This window comes from Phyllopteryx taeniolatus, chromosome 5 (genome assembly GCF_024500385.1).
Source record: "Phyllopteryx taeniolatus isolate TA_2022b chromosome 5, UOR_Ptae_1.2, whole genome shotgun sequence".
Lineage (NCBI taxonomy): Eukaryota > Metazoa > Chordata > Actinopteri > Syngnathiformes > Syngnathidae > Phyllopteryx > Phyllopteryx taeniolatus.
Window position 1 is genome coordinate 24,111,037 of NC_084506.1, and position 23,447 is coordinate 24,134,483.

General features: G+C 42.5%; 1 protein-coding gene, 1 long non-coding RNA gene and 16 other non-coding genes across 19 annotated transcripts in view; 17 read left to right on the forward strand and 1 right to left on the reverse strand.

Moving 5' to 3' along the window:
* The window catches only part of LOC133478235 (uncharacterized), a 36,568-nt gene that overhangs the window by 8,776 nt on the left and 4,345 nt on the right, over nucleotides 1-23,447 (reverse strand). The window lies entirely within an intron of this gene.
* Nucleotides 762-23,426, forward strand: rerglb (RERG/RAS-like b). The gene is made up of 5 exons (XM_061774038.1): nucleotides 762-917; nucleotides 3,445-3,501; nucleotides 4,976-5,049; nucleotides 7,646-7,797; nucleotides 22,109-23,426. Exons 1-5 carry the CDS (start codon nucleotides 866-868, stop codon nucleotides 22,395-22,397), a joined length of 624 nt encoding a protein of 207 aa, XP_061630022.1. The 5' UTR covers nucleotides 762-865; the 3' UTR covers nucleotides 22,398-23,426.
* On the forward strand, nucleotides 10,941-11,012 carry trnaa-cgc (transfer RNA alanine (anticodon CGC)). The gene has a single exon. It is a non-coding gene; the product is annotated as a tRNA-Ala (tRNA).
* trnaa-ugc (transfer RNA alanine (anticodon UGC)) lies at nucleotides 11,342-11,413 on the forward strand. The gene has a single exon. It is a non-coding gene; the product is annotated as a tRNA-Ala (tRNA).
* On the forward strand, nucleotides 12,144-12,215 carry trnaa-ugc (transfer RNA alanine (anticodon UGC)). The gene has a single exon. It is a non-coding gene; the product is annotated as a tRNA-Ala (tRNA).
* On the forward strand, nucleotides 13,228-13,299 carry trnaa-ugc (transfer RNA alanine (anticodon UGC)). Its single transcript has one exon. It is a non-coding gene; the product is annotated as a tRNA-Ala (tRNA).
* On the forward strand, nucleotides 13,627-13,698 carry trnaa-ugc (transfer RNA alanine (anticodon UGC)). The gene has a single exon. It is a non-coding gene; the product is annotated as a tRNA-Ala (tRNA).
* On the forward strand, nucleotides 14,023-14,094 carry trnaa-cgc (transfer RNA alanine (anticodon CGC)). The gene has a single exon. It is a non-coding gene; the product is annotated as a tRNA-Ala (tRNA).
* trnaa-cgc (transfer RNA alanine (anticodon CGC)) lies at nucleotides 15,223-15,294 on the forward strand. Its single transcript has one exon. It is a non-coding gene; the product is annotated as a tRNA-Ala (tRNA).
* Nucleotides 15,626-15,697, forward strand: trnaa-cgc (transfer RNA alanine (anticodon CGC)). The gene has a single exon. It is a non-coding gene; the product is annotated as a tRNA-Ala (tRNA).
* On the forward strand, nucleotides 16,022-16,093 carry trnaa-cgc (transfer RNA alanine (anticodon CGC)). The gene has a single exon. It is a non-coding gene; the product is annotated as a tRNA-Ala (tRNA).
* trnaa-ugc (transfer RNA alanine (anticodon UGC)) lies at nucleotides 16,426-16,497 on the forward strand. The gene has a single exon. It is a non-coding gene; the product is annotated as a tRNA-Ala (tRNA).
* Nucleotides 17,232-17,303, forward strand: trnaa-cgc (transfer RNA alanine (anticodon CGC)). The gene has a single exon. It is a non-coding gene; the product is annotated as a tRNA-Ala (tRNA).
* On the forward strand, nucleotides 17,631-17,702 carry trnaa-cgc (transfer RNA alanine (anticodon CGC)). Its single transcript has one exon. It is a non-coding gene; the product is annotated as a tRNA-Ala (tRNA).
* trnaa-ugc (transfer RNA alanine (anticodon UGC)) lies at nucleotides 18,434-18,505 on the forward strand. The gene has a single exon. It is a non-coding gene; the product is annotated as a tRNA-Ala (tRNA).
* On the forward strand, nucleotides 19,136-19,207 carry trnaa-cgc (transfer RNA alanine (anticodon CGC)). The gene has a single exon. It is a non-coding gene; the product is annotated as a tRNA-Ala (tRNA).
* trnaa-ugc (transfer RNA alanine (anticodon UGC)) lies at nucleotides 19,537-19,608 on the forward strand. Its single transcript has one exon. It is a non-coding gene; the product is annotated as a tRNA-Ala (tRNA).
* On the forward strand, nucleotides 19,939-20,010 carry trnaa-ugc (transfer RNA alanine (anticodon UGC)). The gene has a single exon. It is a non-coding gene; the product is annotated as a tRNA-Ala (tRNA).

A 23,447-nucleotide genomic window follows, 5' to 3' on the forward strand; every position in this document is an offset into this window, starting at 1 on the left:
TTGGCGATTTTCTTATTCATTCAGATTTGTGAAGCTAGTTAACAATACTCTTCTCTGTGACTTTTTTTTATCCCTTTACAGGCACTTAAAGACTTTCTTGCATCCTGTCACTATAGACATTTCCACCCAATTTCATGTTGATTGGTGAAACTGTTGTTGGGGGCTATTTTATTATTTTTTTTCAAGTGTTGGAATTTGCTACAAAATTGCTGCTTCAAACCAAAACTGTTGACTTGCTGGTCAATTTGTCCAGTGGGGCTTGATACTTTTTATGTGTCCTGTTACGATAGACCAAATTTCATGTGGCTCGCTGAAACTGGTTTCACTAGCTCATTTTTTCCCTAACTTTCGAGTCCCATAATTTGCCCCAAAGTCTTTGCTTCAAACCAAGGTGGCAGACTTCCTCTTCAATTTTATGCATAGGTCCTTGTGACTGTTTTATGTGTCCTGTTATGACAGACATGTCTACCCAATTTCATGTGGTTTGGTGAAGGTGGTGTATTGAACTAATTTTTTTCTCAGAGGTGGCTACTGACTGAGTTTGGAAGTTGTTTTCGGGCCAAATCCATACAGTAAATCTTCACATTGTTCTTCACTGTCTCCTCTTGTTCTGAGGAACAAGAACGTTTACAGCACAAGACGTCTCCACACTATTTTCCTGACAGGAGCAGGGAGATATATAAGCGCAGGAAAGGACACAAGCAAGGAAAACAGATGTCGGGACAAAAGAGGGGAGAGAGAGGGGGAATGAAAGAAACGCAGGGGAGGTGAGGGGAGCGCTTGTTTTCCCTCCTCTCACCTCTCTTCTGCTTTGAGACAAGCCTTAGTTAAAAGACGGGAATCAAACCGCTACAAGAGCGCAAGCATGAATGACATCAAGTTGGCCCTGCTGGGAAGTCCGGGAGCTGGAAAGTCAGGTAAGCTTCTGTCTGGAGATTTTTATGTATTGTTATTCTAAGAAATATGCCACATTATACACTACAAATGCATGTTTGTAGAGGACAACAATTTCAGTTTCCCACTGGACATCCTCCATCCAGCCATCCATTTTCTTTACCGCTTATCCTCATTAGGGTCACGGGCTGCTTGAGCCCATCCCAGTTAGCTTCGTGTGGGAGGCGGGGTACACCCTGAACCGGTCGCCAGCCAATCGCAGGGCACATAGAAACAAACAATCATTCGCACTCACATTCATACCTACGGGCAATTTAGAGTCTTCAATCAACCTACCACGCATGTTTTTGGGATGTGGGAGGAAACTGGAGTGCCCGGAGCAAACCGAGTTTGCATGTTCTCCCCGTACCTGCGTGGGTTTTCTCCGGGCACTCTGGTTTCCTCCCACATCCCAAAAACATGCATTGATTGGAGACTCTAAATTGCCCGTAGGTGTGACTGTGAGTGCGAATGGTTGTTTGTTTGTATGTGCCCTGCGATTGGCTGGCAACCAGTTCAGGGTGTACCCAGCCTCCTGGCCGATGACAGCTGGCATAGGCTCCAGCACGCCCGCGACCCTAGTGTGGAGAAGCGGCTCAGAAAATGGATGGATGGATGGATATTTGATTTGTAATTTGTTTTAATTACATGTTAATATATTTATTGGACAGGGACAACTTTCATTTTTGTTTTTTTTCATCCATCCATTTTCCGTACCACTTCTCCTCACTAGAGTCTCGGGCGTGCTGGACCCTATCCCAGCCGAATCTGGGCGAGAGGCAGGGTACACCCTGAACTGGTTGCCAGGCAATTGCAGGGCACATATACACAAACAATCATTCGCACTCACATGCACACTAATGGGCAATTTAGTCATCAATTAACCTATCATGCATGTTTTTGGAAGGTGGGAGGAATCAGGAGTACCCGGAGAAAGCCCACGAATGCAGGGAGAACATGCGAACTCCACAGGCGAGGCCTAAATCTGGGTCGAGGCTGTGCTAACCAGGTGGTCACTCTGCCTGTTTGGCCAGCTGACACCCATAACCCAGAGGTCGATGGATCGAAACCATCCTCTGCTACATACAGCTTCTTCACCAGTGCTGTATCTCTATTTTTGTTCATATACTTAATCATTTTATTTACTTAATAATTCATCCATTCATCTTCCTTCCCACTTATCCTCACTTGGTTCGCGGGCGCACTGGAACCTATCCCAGCTACCTTTGGGCGAGAGGCGGGGTACACCATGAACTGGTCGCCAGCCAATCACAGTTACTTAATAATATTTTGATAATATTCGTTCTCCTCACGCCTTTGTGGGTTTTCTCTGGGTAGTCTGGTTTCCTCCCACATCCCAAAAACATGCATGGTAGGTTAATTGAAAACTCTAAATTGCCTGTAGGTGAGAATGTGAGTGACAATGGTTGTTTGTTTATATGTGCACTGCGATTGGCTGGCAACCAGTTCAGGTTGGACCCCGCCTCTTGCCCGAAGATAGCTGGGATAGGCTCCAGCACGCCGCGACCCTAGTGAGGATAAGTGGTACAGAAGATGAATGAATAATATATAATAATACATTGGATGTTCATCCATCCATTTTCAACACCGCTTATCCTGGTTAGGGTCGCGGGACGCTGGAGCCTATCCCAGCTGACTTCGGGCAAAAGGTGGACTAAACCCTGAACTGGTCACCAGTCAGTCGCAGGGCACATATAGACACGGACAACCATTCGCACTCACATTCACACAGTCACTGAGTGGGAACTCAACCCACGCTGCCTGCACCAAAGTGAGGGGAGTGTACCACTACACCATCAGTGACTCCCTACATTGGATGTTGATTTATATATATATATATATATATATATATATATATAAGATCGCATTATACTTTAACCACTATTATTTAATTTTACATTAGAATTTATTTTTATATAAACATTTTAATTAAAAAAGGTATTTTCTATAAAAAATTGTATTGTACAGTACTGACCATTTATTAATATTAAAGAAATAAATAATTGAAAAAATCCTGTATTCCCTAAAGTAAAATGTATGTTTTCATAATAAGATGAAACAAGTATGCAATATGTCAAATGCCAAATTATCTTATTGAGCAACAAAATATTAACAAGCGTTCTCAGAATGGTCCAGTGCAAATTACAATAACCATAAGAAGCAAATGAGCAGGTAATTAGATGAGAGTGTGCCTAATGTTGTGCCAAATGTGCCTACAGAGGAGAATTAACATTGCTTAGCAGTTGAGCAGCTAATTGAAAGTGATGCTCTGCAAAGCTGCAGTTTGCCCACAAGCAAAAAAAACCTGACAGGCTTTCCAGCAGCCTCTTTCATGTGGGGCTTGGTTTTCACTCGCACACGCAGTGACTGGCACCGTCTTGACGCACATTCCCCACCCCCCTTAAATCCCCCCCACACACTTGAAACCTCCCTAGCACGATGGGTGTGAAGTGTCGCTCCTCAATGTTTCATTTTGTTCACTTTGTCCAGCTGTCCTCGTGCGCTTCCTGACCAGACGCTTCATCGGAGAATATGCATCTGACACCAGTGAGTGAAAGAAAAAGAATTTTTTTTCCAAGAGGGAAAAACTCTGTTTTCACATTATATGTAACGAAAACAATACTTATTTCAAACATTTCTGTGGAAGTTGATGCAAGTTGATGCTGAGAATTTTTTTTTTCAAAGTTTGAGAAATAAAGCAAATCCCAGAAGGGACAAAAAAAAGCTGAACTTGTTTTGAACAATGTCATTATCATTTGCTTTTTCTATCAGCAAAGTGCAGAAAATTTTATTTTAAGGCCATATCGCCGAGCCCTATCTGGCGCTATCATAAAACATGTCTTAAATGTGCAACACAGTCAAAGTTTTAAGTCCACTTGACATTCTTAACGGTCACACAAGTGCAAGGTTAATCATTGTTAACTCATTCACTGCCAACCATTTTCAGAGCAGATCTTCCATATTGCCAGCCGTTGAGCATCATTGTGTTCCTTCAAGACCCACTGAATATTATGTTTTGTCACAATGTAAGAACCGAAACTACCAGAAGAAAGAGTAGGCTCATCTTTCTAGGGCTCTACTTTTTTTCCATTCTTTAGTTATCAGCAGTAGAACATAAGTTGGTTTCACCAAAACATAAGTTGTTTTCACCAAAAGCACCTGTTTTTGACTAACAAGTGGAGAAAATTAGCATTTTGTGAAAAGAAACAAATCAAGCAGAACAGTGACTTTGACGCTAACATTTTTAGCTTTTGTGACACCTCAAACTAGAAAACAACAAAGACAAGACTGAGAGAGGGCTTCTGGAAAATAATTTATTTACGGATATAGAAATATGAAACGCGCTGTGAGCTACACTTACTCACCGCATGGCTCAGGTTGAAGATTAGTGGCTTTTTTTACGTGGTGTTCGTCATTCACTCAATGAACTCATTTTTTCTTACAATTGCGACACATACTCTGTTTATACTATTCATGTACATACAGTAATTTATGTGAGGTACCTGAACTTGTACAATTTCCTACATGTTGGCATTTTTCTCCCCAATAATCGACAAAAAAAGTCAAAAATCAACCCCTATTCTTTAATTTCTACTTAAAAGCTGTGCTGATCTCAAATCCAAAGCATTGCACTGCCGCCATCTAGAGGGATCTGTTTGTCATTACAGTTGTTTACAAGCTTGATATTCACATACAACCTGTGCCAGACCTTCTTCTACGCCTACCTGTTGAAAAAGGTTCTTCACGTTCCTAGATGCCAATGGCAGTGAACGGCTGGTTTCCAGATGACGACTATAGACGTCCATGACAGTGAATGAGTTTATAATAAAACATGAAAAAAGCCAAAGAAAAGTTAAGATTTTGACATCCACTGAACTGATCTCTTGTGAGCTACGGCAAAATTATTTAGAGGTGTATTTTTCACACACAAAAAAATTGTGCAACCTCGGCCGTATTTGATGTATTGCTATTATATGCTGTGCTGTATGAAAGAGCATTACATTTGTTTGGCTGGCTGCAGATTCTCTGTATCGAAAGAGGCTGTCCATCGAAGGCAGGCAGCTGAATCTGGAGGTGTTTGATCCTTGCTCGCAGGTACCACATGTCTGCCATTTGTATGCTATGTTAGCTTTGCATCTTTGTTTTTCTTGACTTCCTGGTGTCCCCTGAAAGGCATACCACACACCCTTTTGCCTACTTCTGTCTCCATCGTTGCGCCGGTTGACCTTTTGCTATGCCATCTTTGTGCTATGTTAGCTTAGGATCGTTGTTTTTTACTCTCCATTCCATATGCTAGGTTAGCATTGTTGTTTTGCCTGATTTCCTGGTGTCACTTCAAAGGCATACCACACATCCTTATGCCTAAAATGGACTTAGTGACAGTAACAAAGGGTTCATTTTCCACTGTAAACATGACATGAAATCAAATATTCCACCACTTGATTTGACGAGTTAGACATCAACCCTAAACCAGTACATATTTTGAAATTGGGTAAAAAACTTGCCAAGTGGACGAGACCCATGTAGTTTGCCAATGAGAGGATTGAACATGTTCTAAAATGCTTCCAGCCTGGATGGAAATCATTCTAGCTGCTCTTCACATAATCAGATTTGGAATTGACCTCATGCATCCACAATTTCATCAAGCAGGGAATCCGAAGCGATGCACGCGAGTATCCCAAGGCCTGGTCTCAAGCGCAGATTAAAAAAAAAAAAGGGTGCGATGGCATGGCAAAGAAAACCCAGGGACAAAGAATTTTCACGAGGGTGAGGCTTGTTCAAGCATGGGGATGTAGCTCAGTGGTAGAGTGTATGAGGTCCTGGGTTTGATATCCATTGACCAACTATCCTGTGAATGTGACTTCCCTGCAGAGATGTACTTAGCCTGACTGACATGAAAACCCATCTTGTTGTGGCCTTACTGTTTTACAAAGTGCTGTATGTTATTTATCAACCAAAGGGCAGTTTAAAGGGTCTAAGACCATTGACCCATGGACATAATCTGAAAGGTCTAAGGATATTGACCTTAGACGTAGTCTGAAGATTCTAAAGGTTTCATCAACTTCAGTCGAGTATCCAATACCCACCCACTGCTGGTCTCAAGCGCAGACAAAAAAAGGGTGGATTTGCATCTGGCGTAACCAAAAAAAAAACAGGGACAGAGAATTTTCAGGATGGGGAGACTTGACTGAGGACTTCCCTGCAGAGTTTGAAACAATGAATCTTGGCCTTAGTGTTTTACCAGGCCACGTGCAGCCTCTTTGAAGACAAGCGACACATAACTCGCAAAAAAGAGTTTTTTATTGGAATGGCCTCAGGCTCTCAGAGCATTGTCCTGTCCTTTGGAGTACAAAGACACCGTGGAGTCAATAAAATCGGAGGAATTTTACAGTTGTGTTGGTTCAAAGACATAACCTTCCTAGATATGACCCTGAAGGTTACACAAACAGCAGGGGAAACAATTCCAGGGCAGGCTTTTTTAAGGCTGAAACCAAATCTAATGGGTGTAGACATATTTTTTTTAATTTCAAACAATGTTAGCAGTATATTATGATTCATGTCAAGTTAAAGTGGATTTAAAAAAATAACCATATCATTACTGCAATTGGGTGGCAACCAGTTCAGGGTGTATCCCGCCTCCTGCCCGATGATAGCTGGGATAGGCTGCAGCACGCTCGCGACCCTAGTGAGGAGAAGGGGCTTAGAAGATGGATGGATGGACCATATCATTAACCTTAAAAAACTTTTCACCTTTAATCCAAAGGCTTCTTCAATTCTACATTTTTAAGTGTGAAAATGTAAAATGCAAGAAGGCCTTTTGGAATAAAGGTGAAACATCTTCAAGAAAAACAAGTCCAGTTGCCGCGAGTCAACCTTTGCGTAAAACATTGTGGAGCGATCACAATCTGCTGGAACACAAATCGTCGCTAAAGACACATCTCTGCAAACTAGACATACACAACATTGTGGAGAGATCACGTCACAATATACTGGAATGAAAATTTAGGTTAAAGACACGATTCCCACAAACTGTGTAAGAAAAAAGTTGTAGCTTCCAGGAACACAAACTTCTTGGAACAAACACACATCAGAATCTACTGTAACATTTAATCTTCATTAGGGACACCATCTTCACAAACTCGGCGGGAAAAAAATATGAAGTGTAGTTCCCTGGATCATTAACATAGATGCACACAACATTGTGGAGTGACCACGTGTCAAAGTCTACTAGAACGCTAATTGTTGTTAAAGACACCATGTCCACAAACTGGCCAGAAATAAAATAATGGACCCACACAACATTGTCGAGTAACCGCATGTCAGAGTTTACTGGACCTCTGTTTGTTGTTAAAGACACATATCTGCAAATAATTTTCATGTAAACATGGACACACAACATTGTGGAGTGACCACGTCACAGTCGACTGTAACACTAATCGTCATGAAAGACCCCATGTCGGCAAACTGGGCGGAAAAATAATTAGTGGTGTAGCTCTACGGAACACAAACATACATGCACACAAAATTGTGGAGAGACCCCATGCCAGCGCTTACTGGAAGTTGTTTATAACATGCGCTACGACTCCAATGCATCTGAGAAACTGTTTGCCTCTGTAGGTGCTGCTGTTTTTGTTAGCAAATGAAATCAAATGGGTTCAGCAGTTATCTGTTTTGTGTTGTCTCTTGTCAGAGCTCAGAGGCCAGGTGCATACTGGAGGAACCGGTGGAGTGGGCAGACGGCTTTGTGGTGGTCTACAACATTAGCGATCGCACTTCCTTCCTCGACGCCAAGAACATCCTGCGGCAGATCCGTGAGGCTCGTCAGCAGAACCAAAGCAAAGGGTCAGAACCATTCCCCCCACCTTGATATTCAAAACTAACTAGATTCTTCTTCTATCGAAACTAAATGTAAAATACCAAAGGTTTTATCCTTCAAAATTCACAGGGGCCCATGACTTACCACAATGAGCCCTATAACTTGATAGAGATTCCTTAAAAGCAGTTACCTAAAAGATCTTGTGTTGACATTCATAACCAAATGGATTTTTGTTCGGAAATACTGTTAAATAATGTCCTTAGAACTGAGTTACGAGAGTTTTGTATTCTTTAAAATCCGTTGGCTTCTCGTTATGAAATGAGACATACGAGCCATGTAAACCGTTAAAAACTGTGATGAACAGAATTTACCCGTGTGAGCTTGACAATACTGTAAAAATCAAAATTTGTCAAAATTTGTGCAATCATTCTTGCACAAATGCCTAAAAGTTTGAAGACACTGAGTCGAACGTGTACAGATTAGCCTCAGATTATCATAAATATCTTGTGTCGGACCACCATTAAAAATATTTAGGGTTCATATTGCAAGGTACCACAATGAGGCGAAAAGATTTCAAGACTATAACAGCGTGTGCTTACAAGCTTTAAAGAACATTAAGGAAGCACTGTCCCACTTTCTTTGAAGCTGCGCATGGCTCCTCATGCCGGGATAGCTGTTTGGAATGCTCCCATTCCTGGCCAATTGAATCATGATATGCTGAAGTTCTTTAGGAAAACATCCTTCGCGATTTGCTGAAAAACCTGCGTATTAACTATTCTCTAAAAAAAGCAATGTGACAAAATCTCCCAAAAATGGAAGTCTGTCAAAATGCTGAGTCGAGATGGAACGATCACTTAAACCTCGGTACAACGCACGAAGAAAATCAGATGATGAGTTTGTGAGAAAAATATTTTTTTGTGTGGGTAGAAATGTTTTGCCTTTTTGTGGAACTCACGCCAATAGAAAATCTGGTATGAAAAACAACTTCAAATTAAAGTTAAAGGGGATAATTTGATTATTTCTCAACATATCTCCTCGAGCCTTTAGTTTCGGCTGCGACTTGGGGAACCCCTTCTCTGATTGGCTGACAATCCACCAATAAAATCGTGCGTACCGAAATCCTTAGCGTTTCTTCAAGTCGACGCGTCACAATTACCATGACGTTTCGTGGTGTCATTTGCCTTAAAAACAGCAGTATAGGTCATGTACTTTAGTAATCAATTGTTTTTTTCCACCTGAATATATTTATTGTGGTGGATTTTAGAGGCATTCTAAGTACTCATTGTTTTTCCATCCATCCATTTTCTGAGCCGCTTCTCCTCACTAGGGTCGCGGGCATGGTGGAGCCTATCCCAGCTGTCATCGGGCAGGAGGCGGGGTACACCCTGAACTGGTTGCCAGCCAATCGCAGGGCACATAGAAACATACAACCATTCTCACTCACAGTCACACCAACGGGCAATTTAGAGTCTCCAATTAATGCATGTTTTTGGGATGTGGGAGGAAACCGGAGTGCCCGGAGAAAACCCACGCAGGCACGGGGAGAACATGCAAACTCCACACAGGTGGGGACGGGGATTGAACCCCGACCTCAGAACTGTGAGGCTGACGGTCTAACCAGTCGGCCACCGTGCCGCCCTCATTGTTCTTGTTTTTTGTATTTTTTTAATTCATCAAGATAGCGACCACTAGTTACGTTGCTACTAAAGGCCCTGAAATGGGGTCATTGCCCTGTCTAAGAGAAAATTAGTCCTAACTTTATATGACTTTGGAGCTCAGTGGAGGTTTCTGTGTGGACGGGAGCCTATGAAGGCCATTGAATCCTTGACACAATGTGATAGGTCGAAGGATAGACCTTGTAGTCTGAAGATTCTGGTTTAGAGTCCAGTAACAAATACCCAGCTCCTGCCAGTCTCAGTAGTTCAGTGGTAGAGCGCATGCTTTGCATGTGTGAAGATCTGGGTGCAATCCCAAACATTTCCATTAAACAACTACCCTGTGAATGTGCTTTCCCTGCAGAGATGAACTGAACCTGACTGAATGACATGGCAACAGCCCATCTTGTGGTGGCCTTAGTGTTTTACAAAGTACTGTATGTTATTTATTAACCGAAGTGCAGTTTAAATGGTCAAAGGCTATTGACTCATGGATACAATCTGAAATGTCTAAGGATATTCACCTGAGATGTAGTCTGAAGATTCTAAAGGTTTCATCAACTTTAGAGTCCAGTATCCAATACCCAGCCACTGCTGGTCTCAAGCTGCGATTAAAAAAAATCGTAGGTTGGGATGTACAGAAAACCCATGGCCAGAGAATTTACAGGAGGGTGAGCCATATTAAAGCAAGGGGATGTAGTTCAGTGGTACAGCGCATGCTTTGCATGCATCTATGCGGTCCTGGGTGCAATCCCCAGCGTCACCATTTACCATCGATACTGTGAATGTGAGTTCACGACAGTGATGAACACAATGTGACTAATTGACATGAAAATAACCCATCTTGGCCTTAAGAGTTTTACAAAGTACTGTATGTTATGTATAAACCGTAGGGCTGTTTGCAGAGTCGAAGGCCATTGACTCATGGACATAATCTGAAAGGTCTAAGAATATTGATCCTTTATGTAGTCTGATGATTCTAAAGGTGACATCAACTTAAGTCTCGTATCCAATACCCAGCCACTGCTGGTCTCAAGCTGTGATTTGAAAAAATGGGGTACAGAAAACCCATGGAAAGAGAATTTTCAGGATGGTGAGCGATGTTGTAACATGGGAATTATAGCTCAGTGGTAGAGCACGTGCTTCGCATATATGAGGTCCTGGGTTCAAACCCCAGCATCTCCATTTATCATGTTCTATGTAAATGTGACTTCCTTGCAGAGATGAACACAATCCAGCTTGGCTTTGGTGTTTTACAAAGTACTGTATATTATGTATCAACCGGAGGGCAGTTTGAAGGGTCGAAGGCCATTGACCCATGGACACAATCTGAAAGGTCTCAGGATATCGACCCTTGATGTAGTCTGAAGACTCTAAAGGTGACATCAACTTTAGTCTTGTATCCAATACCCAGGCACTGCTGGTCTCAAGCTGTGATTTAAAAAAATGGTCATTTGGAATACATAAAACCTATGGACAGAGAATTTTCAGGAGGGTGAAATATGTTAAACCATGGGGATGTAGCTCAGTGGTAGAGCTCGTGCTTCGCATGTATGAGGTCCTGTGTTCAAACCCCAGCATCTCCATTTCCTGTATTCTGTGTAAATGTGACTTCCTCGCAGAGATGAAAACAATCCAGCTTGGCCATAGTCTTTTACAAAGTACTGTATATTATGTATCAACCGGAGGGCAGTTTGAAGGGTCGAATGCCATTGACTCATGGACACAATCTGAAAGGTCTCAGGATTTTGACCTTTGACGTAGTCTGAAGATTCTAAAGGTGACATCAACTTTAGTCTACTATCCAATACCCAGCCACTGCTGGCCTTAAGCTGTGATTTAAAAAAATTGGCAGTTGGAATGCAGAAAACCTAAGGACAGAGAATTTTCAGGAGGGTGAGCAATGTTAAATCATGGGGATGTAGCTCAGTGGTAGAGCACATGCTTTGCGTGTATGAGGTCCTGGGTTCAAACCCCCGCATCTCCATTTTCCGGCTTCTCTGTAAATGTGACTTCCTTGCAGAGATGAACACAGTCCAACTTGGCCTTAGTGTTTTACAAAGTCCTGTATGTTATGTATACACCAGAGGGCAGTTTAATGGGTCAAATACCATTGACTCATGGACACAATCTGAAAGGTCTCAGGATTTTGATCCTTGAAGTAGTCTGAAGATTCTAAAGGTGACATCAACTTTAGTCTACTATCCAATACCCACCCACTGCTGGTTTTAAGCTGTGATTTAAAAAAATTGTCAGTTGGCATGCATAAAACCTAGGGACAGAGAATTTTCAGGAGGGTGAGCAATGCTGAACCATGGGGATGTAGCTCAGTGGTAGAGCACATCCTTTGCATGTATGAGGTCCTGGATTCAAACCACAGCATCTCCATTTCCAATCTTCTCTGTAAATGTGACTTCCTGGCAGAGATGAACAGAATCGAGCTTGGCCTTAGTGTTTTACAAAGAACTGTATATTATGTATCAACCAGCGGGCAATTTGAAGGGTCGAATACCATTGACTCATGAACACAATCTGAAAGGTCTCAGGATTTTGACCCTTGACGTAGTCTGAAGATTCTAAAGGTGACATCAACTTTAGTCTCGTATCCAATACCCAGCCACTGCTGGTCTCAAGATGTGATTTAAAAAAATGGTCACTTGGAATGCAGAAAACCCATGCACATAGAATTTTCAGGAGGGTGAGTTATGTTAAACCATGGGGATGTAACTCAGTGGTTGAGCACATGCTTTGCATGTATGAGGTCCTGGGTTCAAACCCCAGCATCTCCATTTATCATGTTCTCTGAAAATGTGACTTCCTTGCAGAAATGAACACAATCCAGCTTGGCCTTAGTGTTTTACAAAGTACTGTATGTTATGTATCAACCGGAGGACAGTTTGAAGGGTCTCAGGCCATTGACTCATGGACACAATCTGAAAGGTCTCAGGATATTGACCATTGACGTCGGCTGAAGACTCGAAAAGTGACATCAACTTTAGTCAAGTATCCAATACCCAGCCACTGCTGGCCTTTAGCTGTGATTTAAAAAAATTGGCAGTTGGAATGCAGAAAACATGGACAGAGAATTTTCAGGAGGGTGAGCAATGTTAAATCATGGGGATGTAGCTCAGTGGTAGAGCACATGCTTTGCATGTGTGAGGTTCTGGGTTCAAACACCAGCATCTCAATTTCTAATCTTCTCTGTAAATGTGACTTCCTAGCAGAGATGAATGCAATCCAGCTTGGCTTTAGTGTTTCATATTGCCCTGTATATTATGTATCAACCGGAGGGCAGTCTGAAGGGTCTCAGGCCATTGAATCATGCACACAATCTGAAAGGTCTGGCATCTGTACTGGAAAACCCAGGAACAGAGAATTTTCAGGAGGGTGAGCAATGTTAAAGCATGGGAATGTAGCTCAGTGGTAGAGCATGTACATCGTCTGTATGAGGTCCTGGGTTCAAACCCCAGCATCTCCATTTACTATCTATGCTGTTAATATGACTTCCCTCCAGCAATGAACACAACCTGACTCACTGATATAAAAACAACCCATCTCGGCTGTGCTGTATGGGCTGTTTGAAGGGTTGAAGGCCATTGACTCATGGACACAATCTGAAAGGTCTCAGGATATTGACCCTTGATGTAGTCTGAAGATTCGAAAGGTGACATCAACTTTAGTCAAGTATCCAATACCCAGCCACTGCTGGTCTAAAGCTGTGATTAAAAAAAATGGTCACTTGGCATGTACAGAAAACCCATGGACAGAGAATTTTCAGGAGGTTGAGCAATGTTAACCCATGTGGATGTAGCTCAGTGGTAGAGCACGTGCTTTGCATGTATGAGGTCCTGGGTTCAAACCCCAGCATCTCCATTTCCCAGCTTCTCTGTAAATGTGACTTCCTTGCAGAGATTAACACAGTCCAGCTTGGCACTTGTTTTTTACAAAGTACTGTATGTTATGTATCAACCAGAGGGCAATTTGAAGGGTCTCAGGCCATTGACTCATGGACACAATCTGAAAGGTCTCCGGATATTGACCATTGACGTCGGCTGAAGACTCGAAAAGTGACATCAACTTTAGTCAAGTATCCAATACCCAGCCACTGCTGGTCTTCAGCTGTGATTTAAAAAAATTAAGTTGGCATGCAGAAAACCTATGGACAGAGAATTTTCAGGAGGGTGAGCAATGTTAAACCATGGGGATGTAGCTCAGTTGTAGAGCACATGCTTTGCATGTATGAGGTCCTGGTTTCAAAACCCAGCATCTCCACTTATCATGTTCTCTGTAAATGTGACTTCCTGGCAGTGATTAACACAATCTAACTTGGCCTTAGTGTTTTACAAAGTACTGTATGTTTTGTATCAACCGTAGGACAGTTTGAAGGGTCAAAGGCCATTGACTCATGGACACAATCTGAAAGGTCTCAGGAAATTGAACCTTGACGTAGTCTGAAATTCTAAAGGTGACATCAACTTTAGTCTAGTATCCAATACCCAACCACTGCTGGTCTCAAGATGTGATTTAAAAAAATGGTCAATGTACAGAAAACCCATGCACATAGAATTTTCAGGAGGGTGAGCAATGTTAAAACATGGGGATGTAGCTCAGTGGTAGAGCATGTGCTTCGCATGTATGAGGTCCTGGCTTCAAACCCCAGCATCTCCATTTCCTATCTTCTGTGTAAATGTGACTTCCCAGCAGAGATGAAAACAACCCTGCTTGGCCTTCGTGTTTTACAAAGTACTGTATATTATGTATCAACCGTAGGGCAGTTTGAAGGGTCGAATGCCATTGAATCATGCACACGATCTGAAAGGTCTCAGGATTTTGACCCTTGACGGAGTCTGAAGACTCTCAAGGTGACATCAACTTTAGTCTCGTATCCAATACCCAGCCACTGCTGGTCTCAAGCTGTGATTTAAAAAAATGGTCACTTGGAACAGAAAACCTATGGACAAAGAATTTTCAGGAGGGTGAGCAATGTTAAAACAGTGGGGATGTAGCTCTGTGGTAGAGCACGTGCTTCGCATGTATGAGGTCCTGGCTTCAAACCCCAGCATCTCCATTTCTAGTGTTCTCTGTAAATGTGACTTCCTGCAGAGATTAACACAATCCTGCTTGGCCTTAGTGTTTTACAAAGTACTGTATGTTATGTATCAACCGGAGGACAGTTTGAAGGGTCAAAGGCCATTGACTCATGGACACAATCTGAAAGGTCACAGGAAATTGACCCTTGACGTAGTCTGAAAGTCTAAAGGTGACATCAACTTTAGTCTAGTATCCAATACCCAGCCACTGCTGGTCTCAAGATGTGATTTAAAAAAATGGTCACTTGGAATGTACAGAAAACCCATGCACATAGAATTTTCAGGAGGTTGAGCTATATTAAACCATGGGGATGTAGCTCAGTGATAGAGCATGTACTTTGCATGTATGAGGTCCTGGTTTCAAACCACAACATCTCCACTTATCATGTTCTCTGTAAATGTGACTTCCTGGCAGAGAAGAACACAATTGAGCTTGTCCTTAGTGTTTTACAAAGTACTGTAAGTTATGTATCAACCGGAGGACAGTTTGAAGGGTCTAAGGCCATTGACTCTTGGACACAATCTGAAAGGTAACAGGATATTGACCCTTGACGTAGTCTGAAATTCTAAAGGTGACATCAACTTTAGTCTCGTATCCAATACCCAGCCACTGCTGGTCTCAAGATGTGATTTTAAAAAAATGGTCAGTTGGAACAGAAAACCTATGGACAGAGAATTTTCAGGAGGGTGAGCAATGTTAAACCGTGGGGATGTACCTCAGTGGTAGAGCACGTGCTTCGCATGTATGAGGTCCTGGGTTCAAACCCCAGCATCTCCATTTGTAGTGTTCTATGTAAATGTGACTTCCTGGCAGAGATGAAAACAATCCTGGTTGGCCTTAGTGTTTTACAAAGTACTGTATATTATGTATCAACCAGAGGGCAGTGTGATGGGTCTCATGCCAATGACTCATGGACACAATCTGAAAGGTAACAGGATATTGACCCTTGACGTAGTCTGAAATTCTAAAGGTGACATCAACTTTAGTCAAGTATCCAATACCCAGCCACTGCTGCTCTCAAGCTGTGATTTAACAAAAATGGTCACTTGGAATGTACAGAAAACCCATGCACATAGAATTTTCAGGAGGGTGAGCAATGTTAAACCGTGGGGATGTAGCTCAGTGGTAGAGCACGTGCTTCGCATGTATGAGGTCCTGGGTTCAAACCCCAGCATCTCCATTAGTAGTGTTCTCTGTAAATGTGATTTCCTGGCAGAGATTAACACAATCTAACTTGGCCTTAGTGTTTTACAAAGTACTGTATGTTTTGTATCAACCGGAGGACAGTTTGAAGGGTCAAAGGCCATTGACTCATGGACACAATCTGAAAGGTCACAGGAAATTGACCCTTGACGTAGTCTGAAATTCTAAAGGTGACATCAACTTTAGTCTAGTATCCAATACCCAACCACTGCTGGTCTCAAGATGTGATTTAAAAAAATGGTCAATGTACAGAAAACCCATGCACATAGAATTTTCAGGAGGGTGAGCAATGTTAAACCATGGGGATGTAGCTCAGTGGTAGAGCATTTGCTTCGCGTGTATGAGGTCCTGGGTTCAAACCCCAGCATCTCCATTTCCTATCTTCTGTGTAAATGTGACTTCCCAGCAGAGATGAAAACAGTCCTGCTTGGCCTTAGTGTTTTACAAAGTACTGTATATTATGTGTCAACCGGAGGACAGTTTGAAGGGTCTCAGGCCATTGACTCATGGACACAATCTGAAACGTCACAGGATATTGACCCTTGACGTAGTCTGAATATTCTAAAGGTGACATCAACTTTAGTCAAGTATCCAATACCCAGCCACTGCTGCTCTCAAGCTGTGATTTAACAAAAATGGTCACTTGGCATGTCCAGAAAACCTATGCACATATAATTTTCAGGAGGGTGACCAATGCTAAATCATGGGGATGTAGCTCAGTGGTAGAGCACATGCTTTGCATGTATGAGGTCCTGGGTTCAAACCCCAGCATTTCCATTTCCAATCTTCTCTGTAAATGTGACTTCCTAGCAGAGATGAAAATAATCTAGCTTGGCCTTAGTCTTTTACAAAGTGCTGTATATTATGTATCAACTGTAGGGCTGTTTGAAGGGTCTAAGGCCATTGATTCATGGACACAATCTGAAAGGTCTCAGGATATTGACCCTTGACGTAGTCTGAAGATTCTAAAGGTGACATCAACTTTAGTCTAGTTTCCAATACCCAGCCACTGCTGGTCTCAAGCTGTGATTAAAAAAAATGGTCAATTGGAATGTACAGAAAACCCATGGACAGAGAATTTTCAGGAGGTTGAGCAATGTTAAACCATGTGGATGTAGCTCAGTGGTAGAACACGTGCTTTGCATGTATGAGTTCCTGGGTTCAAACCCTAGGATCTCCATTTCCCAGCTACTCTGTAAATGTGACTTCCTTGCAGCGATGAACACAGTCCAGCTTGCCACTTGCTTTTTACAAAGTGCTGTATATTATGTATCAACCAGAGGGCAGTTTGATGGGTCTCATGCCAATGACTCATGGACACAATCTGAAAGGTCTCAGGATTTTGATCCTTGACGTAGTCTGATGATTCTTAAGGTGACATCAACTTTAGTCTCGTATCCAATACCCAGCCACTGCTGGTCTAAAGCTGTGATTTAAAAAAATGGTCACTTGGAATGGACAGAAAACCCATGCACATAGAATTTTCAGGAGGGTGAGCAATGTTAAACCATGGGGATGTAGCTCAGTGGTAGAGCATGTGCTTCGCATGTATGAGGTCCTGGGTTCAAACCCCAGCATCTCCATTTACAATCTTCTCTGTATATGTGACTTCCCAGCAGAGATGAAAACAATCCTGCTTGGCCTTTGTGTTTTACAAAGTACTGTATATTATGTATCAACCGGAGGGCAGTTTGAAGGGTCGAATGCCATTGAATCATGCACACAATCTGAAAGGTCTCAGGATTTTGACCCTTGACGGAGTCTGAAGACTCTCAAGGTGACATCAACTTTAGTCAAGTATCCAATACCCAGCCACTGCTGGTCTCAAGCTGTGATTTAAAAAAATGGTCACTTGGAACAGAAAACCTATGGACAAAGAATTTTCAGGAGGGTGAGCAATGTTAAACCGTGGGGATGTAGCTCAGTGGTAGAGCACGTGCTTCGCATGTATGAGGTCCTGGGTTCAAACCCCAGCATCTCCATTTGTAGTGTTCTCTGTAAATGTGACTTCCTGGCAGAGATTAACACAATCTAACTTGGCCTTAGTGTTTTACAAAGTACTGTATGTTATGTATCAACCGGAGGACAGTTTGAAGGGTCAAAGGCCATTGACTCATGGACACAATCTGAAAGGTCACAGGAAATTGACCCTTGACGTAGTCTGAAATTCTAAAGGTGACATCAACTTTAGTCTAGTATCCAATACCCAGCCACTGCTGGTCTCAAGATGTGATTTAAAAAAATGGTCACTTGGAATGTACAGAAAACCCATGCACAGAGAATTTTCAGGAGGGTGAGCTATATTAAACCATGGGGACGTAGCTCAGTGATAGAGCATGTACTTTGCATGTATGAGGTCCTGGGTTCAAACCACAACATCTCCATTTCCTATCTTCTGTGTAAATGAGACTTCCTAGCAGAGATGAAAACAATCCAGCTTGGCCTTAGTGTTTTACAAAGTATTGTATATTATGTGTCAACCGGAGGGCAGTTTGAAGGGTCGAATGCCATTGACTCATGGACACAATCTGAAAGGTCTCAGGACTTTGACCTTTGACGTAGTCTGAAGATTCAAAAGGTGAAATCAACTTTAGTCAAGTATCCAATACCCAGCCACTGCTGGCCTTAAGCTGTGATTTAAAAAAATTGGCAGTTGGAATGCAGAAAACCTATGGACAGAGAATTTTCAGGAGGGTGAGCAATGTTAAATCATGGGGATGTAGCTCAGTGGTAGAGCACATGCTTTGCATGTATGAGGTCCTGGGTTCAAACCCCAGCATCTCCATTTACAATCTTCTCTGTATATGTGACTTCCTAGCAGAGATGAACGCAATCCAGCTGGGCCTTAGTATTTTATATCGTCCTGTATATTATGTATCAACCGGAGGGCAGTCTGAAGGTTCTCAGGCCATTGAATCATGGACACAATCTGAAAGGTCTGGCATCTTTACTGGAAAACTCAAGGACAGAGAATTTTCAGGAGGGTGAGCAATGTTAAAGCTTAGGGATGTAGCACAGTGGTAGAGCACGTACATCGTCTGTATGAGGTCGTGGATTCAAACCCCAGCATCTCCATTTACCATCTATGCTGTTTATATGACTTCCCTCCAGCAATGAACACAACCTGACTCACTGATATAAAAACAACCCATCTCGGCTGTGCTGTATGTTATGTATCAACTGTAGGGCTGTTTGAAGGGTCTAAGGCCATTGTCTCATGGACACAATCTGAAAGGTCTCAGGATATTGACCCTTGACGTAGTCTGATGATTCTAAAGGTGACATCAACTTTAGTCTCGTATCCAATACCCAGCCACTGCTGGTCTCAAGCTGTGATTTAAAAAAATGGTCAGTTGGAAAATACAGAAAACCTATGGACAGAGAATTTTCAGGAGGGTGAGCAATATTAACCCATGGGGATGTAGCTCAGTGGTAGAGCACGTGCTTCGCATGTATGAGGTCCTGGGTTCAAACCCCAGCATCTCCATTTATCATGTTCTCTGTAAATGTGACTTCCTTTCAGAGATGAACACAATCCAGCTTGGCCTTAGTGTTTTACAAAGTCCTGTATGTTATGTATCAACCAGAGGGCAATTTGAAGGATCTCAGGCCATTGACTCATGGACACAATCTGAAAGGTCTCACGATATTGACCATTGACGTCGGCTGAAGACTCTAAAGGTGACATCAACTTGAGTCTCGTATCCAATACCCAGCCACTGCTGGTCTCAAGATGTGATTTAAAAAAATGGTCACTTGCCATGCAGAAAACCCATGGACAGAGAATTTTCAGGAGGGTGAGCAATGTTAAACCATGGGGATGTAGCTCAGTGGTAGAGCACATGCTTTGCATGTATGAGGACCTGGGTTCAAACCCCAGCATCTCCATTTCCAATCTTCTCTGTAAATGTGACTTCTGGCAGAGATGAACACAATCCAGCTTGTCCTTAGTGTTTTACAAAGTACTGTATATTGTGTATCAACCGGAGGGCAGTTTGAAGGTTCGAATTCCATTGAATCATGGACACAATCTGAAAGGTCTCAGTATTTTGACCCTTGACGTAGTCTGAAGACTCTCAAGGTGACATCAACTTTAGTCTAGTATCCAATACCCAGCCACTGCTGGTCTCAAGCTGTGATTTAAAAAAATGGTCACTTGGAATGTACAGAAAACCTATGCACATAGAATTTTCAGAAGGGTGCACTGTGTTAAACCATGGGGATGTAGCTCAGTGGTAGAGCATGTGCTTTGCATGTATGAGGTCCTGGGTTCAAACCCCAACATCTCCATTTCCTATCTTCTGTGTAAATGTGATTTCCTAGCAGAGATGAAAACAATCCAGCTTGGCCTTAGTGTTTTACAAAGTACTGTTATTATGTATCAACCGGAGGGCAGTTTGAAGGGTCGAATACCATTGACTCGTGGACACAATCTGAAAGGTCTCAGGATTTTGACCTTTGACGTTGTCTGAAGATTCTAAAGGTGACATCAACTTTAGTCAAGTATCTAATACCCAGACACTGCTGGTCTCAAGCTGCGATTAAAAAAAAGGGTGAGTTGGCATCCAGAAATGCCTTATGTGAGCCTTTTTAAAGCATGGGGATGTAGCTCAATGGTAGAGTGCATCCTTTGCATGTATGAGGTCTTGGGATCAATCACCAGCATATCCATTTACCTTCTCTGATGTTACTGTTATTTACCAGCACAAATGACACACTGTTTAACAAAGACCTTCAATTTTTCTTAGACTTTTACTGTTAATCAAATTCTCGTCACTCCCTTAGCATTCATGGGAATGATGCATTCATATTTACAAGTTCTTCTTCTCGAGAAAAATGTTGGCTAATTTTGGAAAAGTAAACATTTAAGGCGCTACCGATCAATGCAAACTAGAACTCGTAGACATTCCAAAAGCTTCTTCCCTCTTGCGATCAACTTCTTAAACACCTAACCTACAATTCTATTACAACATGCTGGCAATTTTTTGACTTGAGTTCGTTGTCACATTTCTGTGGGGCACTCACTGTCGTTGTCTCGCCATGCTGCAGTATTTGCATATACTGGCCACTCTTGCCAGAGTAGCATCTGCTCCATTTGCACACTGATTGAGGAGTATCTGTAACATTTGCACAACCAACCGTCCCAGATTATCGCACTCCTCGTCACTTTAATCCGCATACACTCCTTGAAGTCTCAGCGCCCTTTGCACAATGGTCATTGCACCGGACTAGTGCAATATTAGTCATTCGAACTGCTCTAAGTGCTAGAGGACTCTGCATCTTTTTGAACAATTGTCAAAAAAAAAAAAAAATGTACCGGCATTACCAGATAACGAGCAACCCTTTACTGCTCAGTGACTGTTTTTTTTTTTTTTGTCAATGTCTTTATGTCTCCAAAGTGTTCTGTAAATTGACTGTCTGTTGTCGTACTAGAGCGGCTCCAACTACCGGAGACAAATTCCTTGTTTTTGGACATACTTGGCAAATAAAGATGATTCTGATTCTGATTTAATAGCTGGGCGACTGGTTAGAGTGTCTGCCACACAGTTCTGAGGACCTGGGTTCAATCCCCAACCCCACCTGTGTGGAGTTTGCATGTTCTCCCCGTGCCTCCGTGGCTTTTCTCCGTCCACTCCGGTTTCCTCCCACATCCCAAAACATGCGTGGTAAGTTAATTGACGACTCTAAATTGCCCGTAGGTGTGAATGTGAGTGCAAATGGTTGTTTGTTTGTATGTGCCCTGCGATTGGCTGGCAACCAGTTCAGGGTGTACCCCGCCTCCTGCCCGATGATAGCTGGGATAGGCTCCAGCACGCCTGCGACCCTAGTGAGGAGAAGCGGCTCAGAAAATGGATGGGATGGATGGATAAACATTTAATATAGCATTCAATATACATAAGACAAGGTCTGACGTGTCCAAGGACATTGACCTTGGATCTAGTCTGAAGATTCTAAAGGTTTAACCAATTTTATAGTATCTAGTAACCAATATCCAGCCACTGCCAGTCCCAAGCCTGGATGACAAAATGGGTGGGTTGTATTAGGAAGGGCTTCTGGCGTGCAAAAATATGCCTGGTTCCCTGGAGTATCGCCACAGGGATAGAGAATTTTCAAGAGGGTGACACAGCTCTGGCAGTGGGGCTGTAGCTTAGAGTGCATTCTTTGCATGTATGAGATCCTAGGTTCTATCCCTAGTAACTCCAACTTGCTTTGACATCCCTCATGTCAATGCTCTTCATCTGAATGCTCAAAGGGTAAACAACAAATTGGGTGACTTTCAAGAGAAAGGCACCATGGGGATGTTTTCTTTGTGTAGCACCACATTGTCTGTCCTTCACACATTGTCAGCGACTTTGACACTGCTCCTGATGGTGTTTTTTTCCCCCAGGGAACTATTGGACATCCCTGTGTGTCTGCTGGGCAACAAGCAGGACCTGTGTCATGCCCGGCAGGTGCGCGAGGACGAAGGCCGCTGCCTGGCGCAGGAGAACCGCTGCCACTTCCAGGAAGTGTCGGCGGCGGAAAGCTACCAGGACATTGCCGCCCTCTTCACACAGCTCATCAGGCAGGTGATGGAGCACCTGAAGTACCGTGCCGACCGCCGCCGCTACAGTGGCTCCAAGTCCATGGCCAAGCTTATCAACAACGTGTTCGGCAAGAGGAGGAAGTCGGTGTGAACAAAGGGTCACTGATGCGTGTAGACATTGTTTCCAAATGGTACTAGAGGAAAGATAGGATCTGTGGCTTTACATTTAACCGAATATATTTTAATCTTATGTTCATATTATTCTTGTTTATATTTTGTTTTAGAACACATACAATTTGTCATGTTGTAGATGCAGATGGGAGGTTGTAATTAATGTAAATAAAGTGACACATTATGGATGAAGTACCAGCTCGGGAAGGGACCGAAGGACCTACCAAGGCACGTAAGCAGTCTCTCAGTGTCGAGACTTGGTGAATGTTGTAAACGAGTTCCCTCCGCTGTATTCAAGATGATCTTACATCATGTGGAAATGGCGTCTTTAACAAGGATCAGTGTTGCAGCAGAATCCAAAATAGTCCCTTTTTATGTTTCAGACATAAACCATACTAAGTATAGAAAATTGGTGGTTTGATTATTTCTTTTTGTGCTCTTTCTGAAATGCCATAACATTCCACCAGACCCATAGGACTGCTCGGATTACATGAAAACTTTGAAGCGCTTAAGTAAACAAAAGCAGTGGGAATTTAACGCAGTGTGAATGTCACTTTCCAGAACAGATGGATGAACTGTTGCACAAAGGCTATTTAACCTTTGTGGAGGTCTTTGCTTGATTGAGTGACATCCTAGTTTAATGCTCATTATAATAATAAATGACCCATCTTAAGGTGCCCTAAGACTTTTAAACAGTACTGTATGTTATGTAGATATTAATTAAACTCTGGTAACTATATTTGTTAGCATTGACTGGGGAGATTGTTTTATTTTTAACACTAGAAAACAATCCGTGATACCCCAACATAGTCTGAGAATTTTGAAGGTATCCTTCACTCTAGTACAGTCTGAAGACTGGTATTGAAGCGAGGATATTGACTCCAGGAGTGGATACAGTCTATAGGGTCTAATCATACTGAACTTGGAAACTGTCCAACAGAAAGTTCTAAAGGTATGAGAATTAGAAGGTGATTAAGCAGGGCTCGCTAAAATGTTTACCGAAATTACTCAGACAAGCCAACAAAACCTT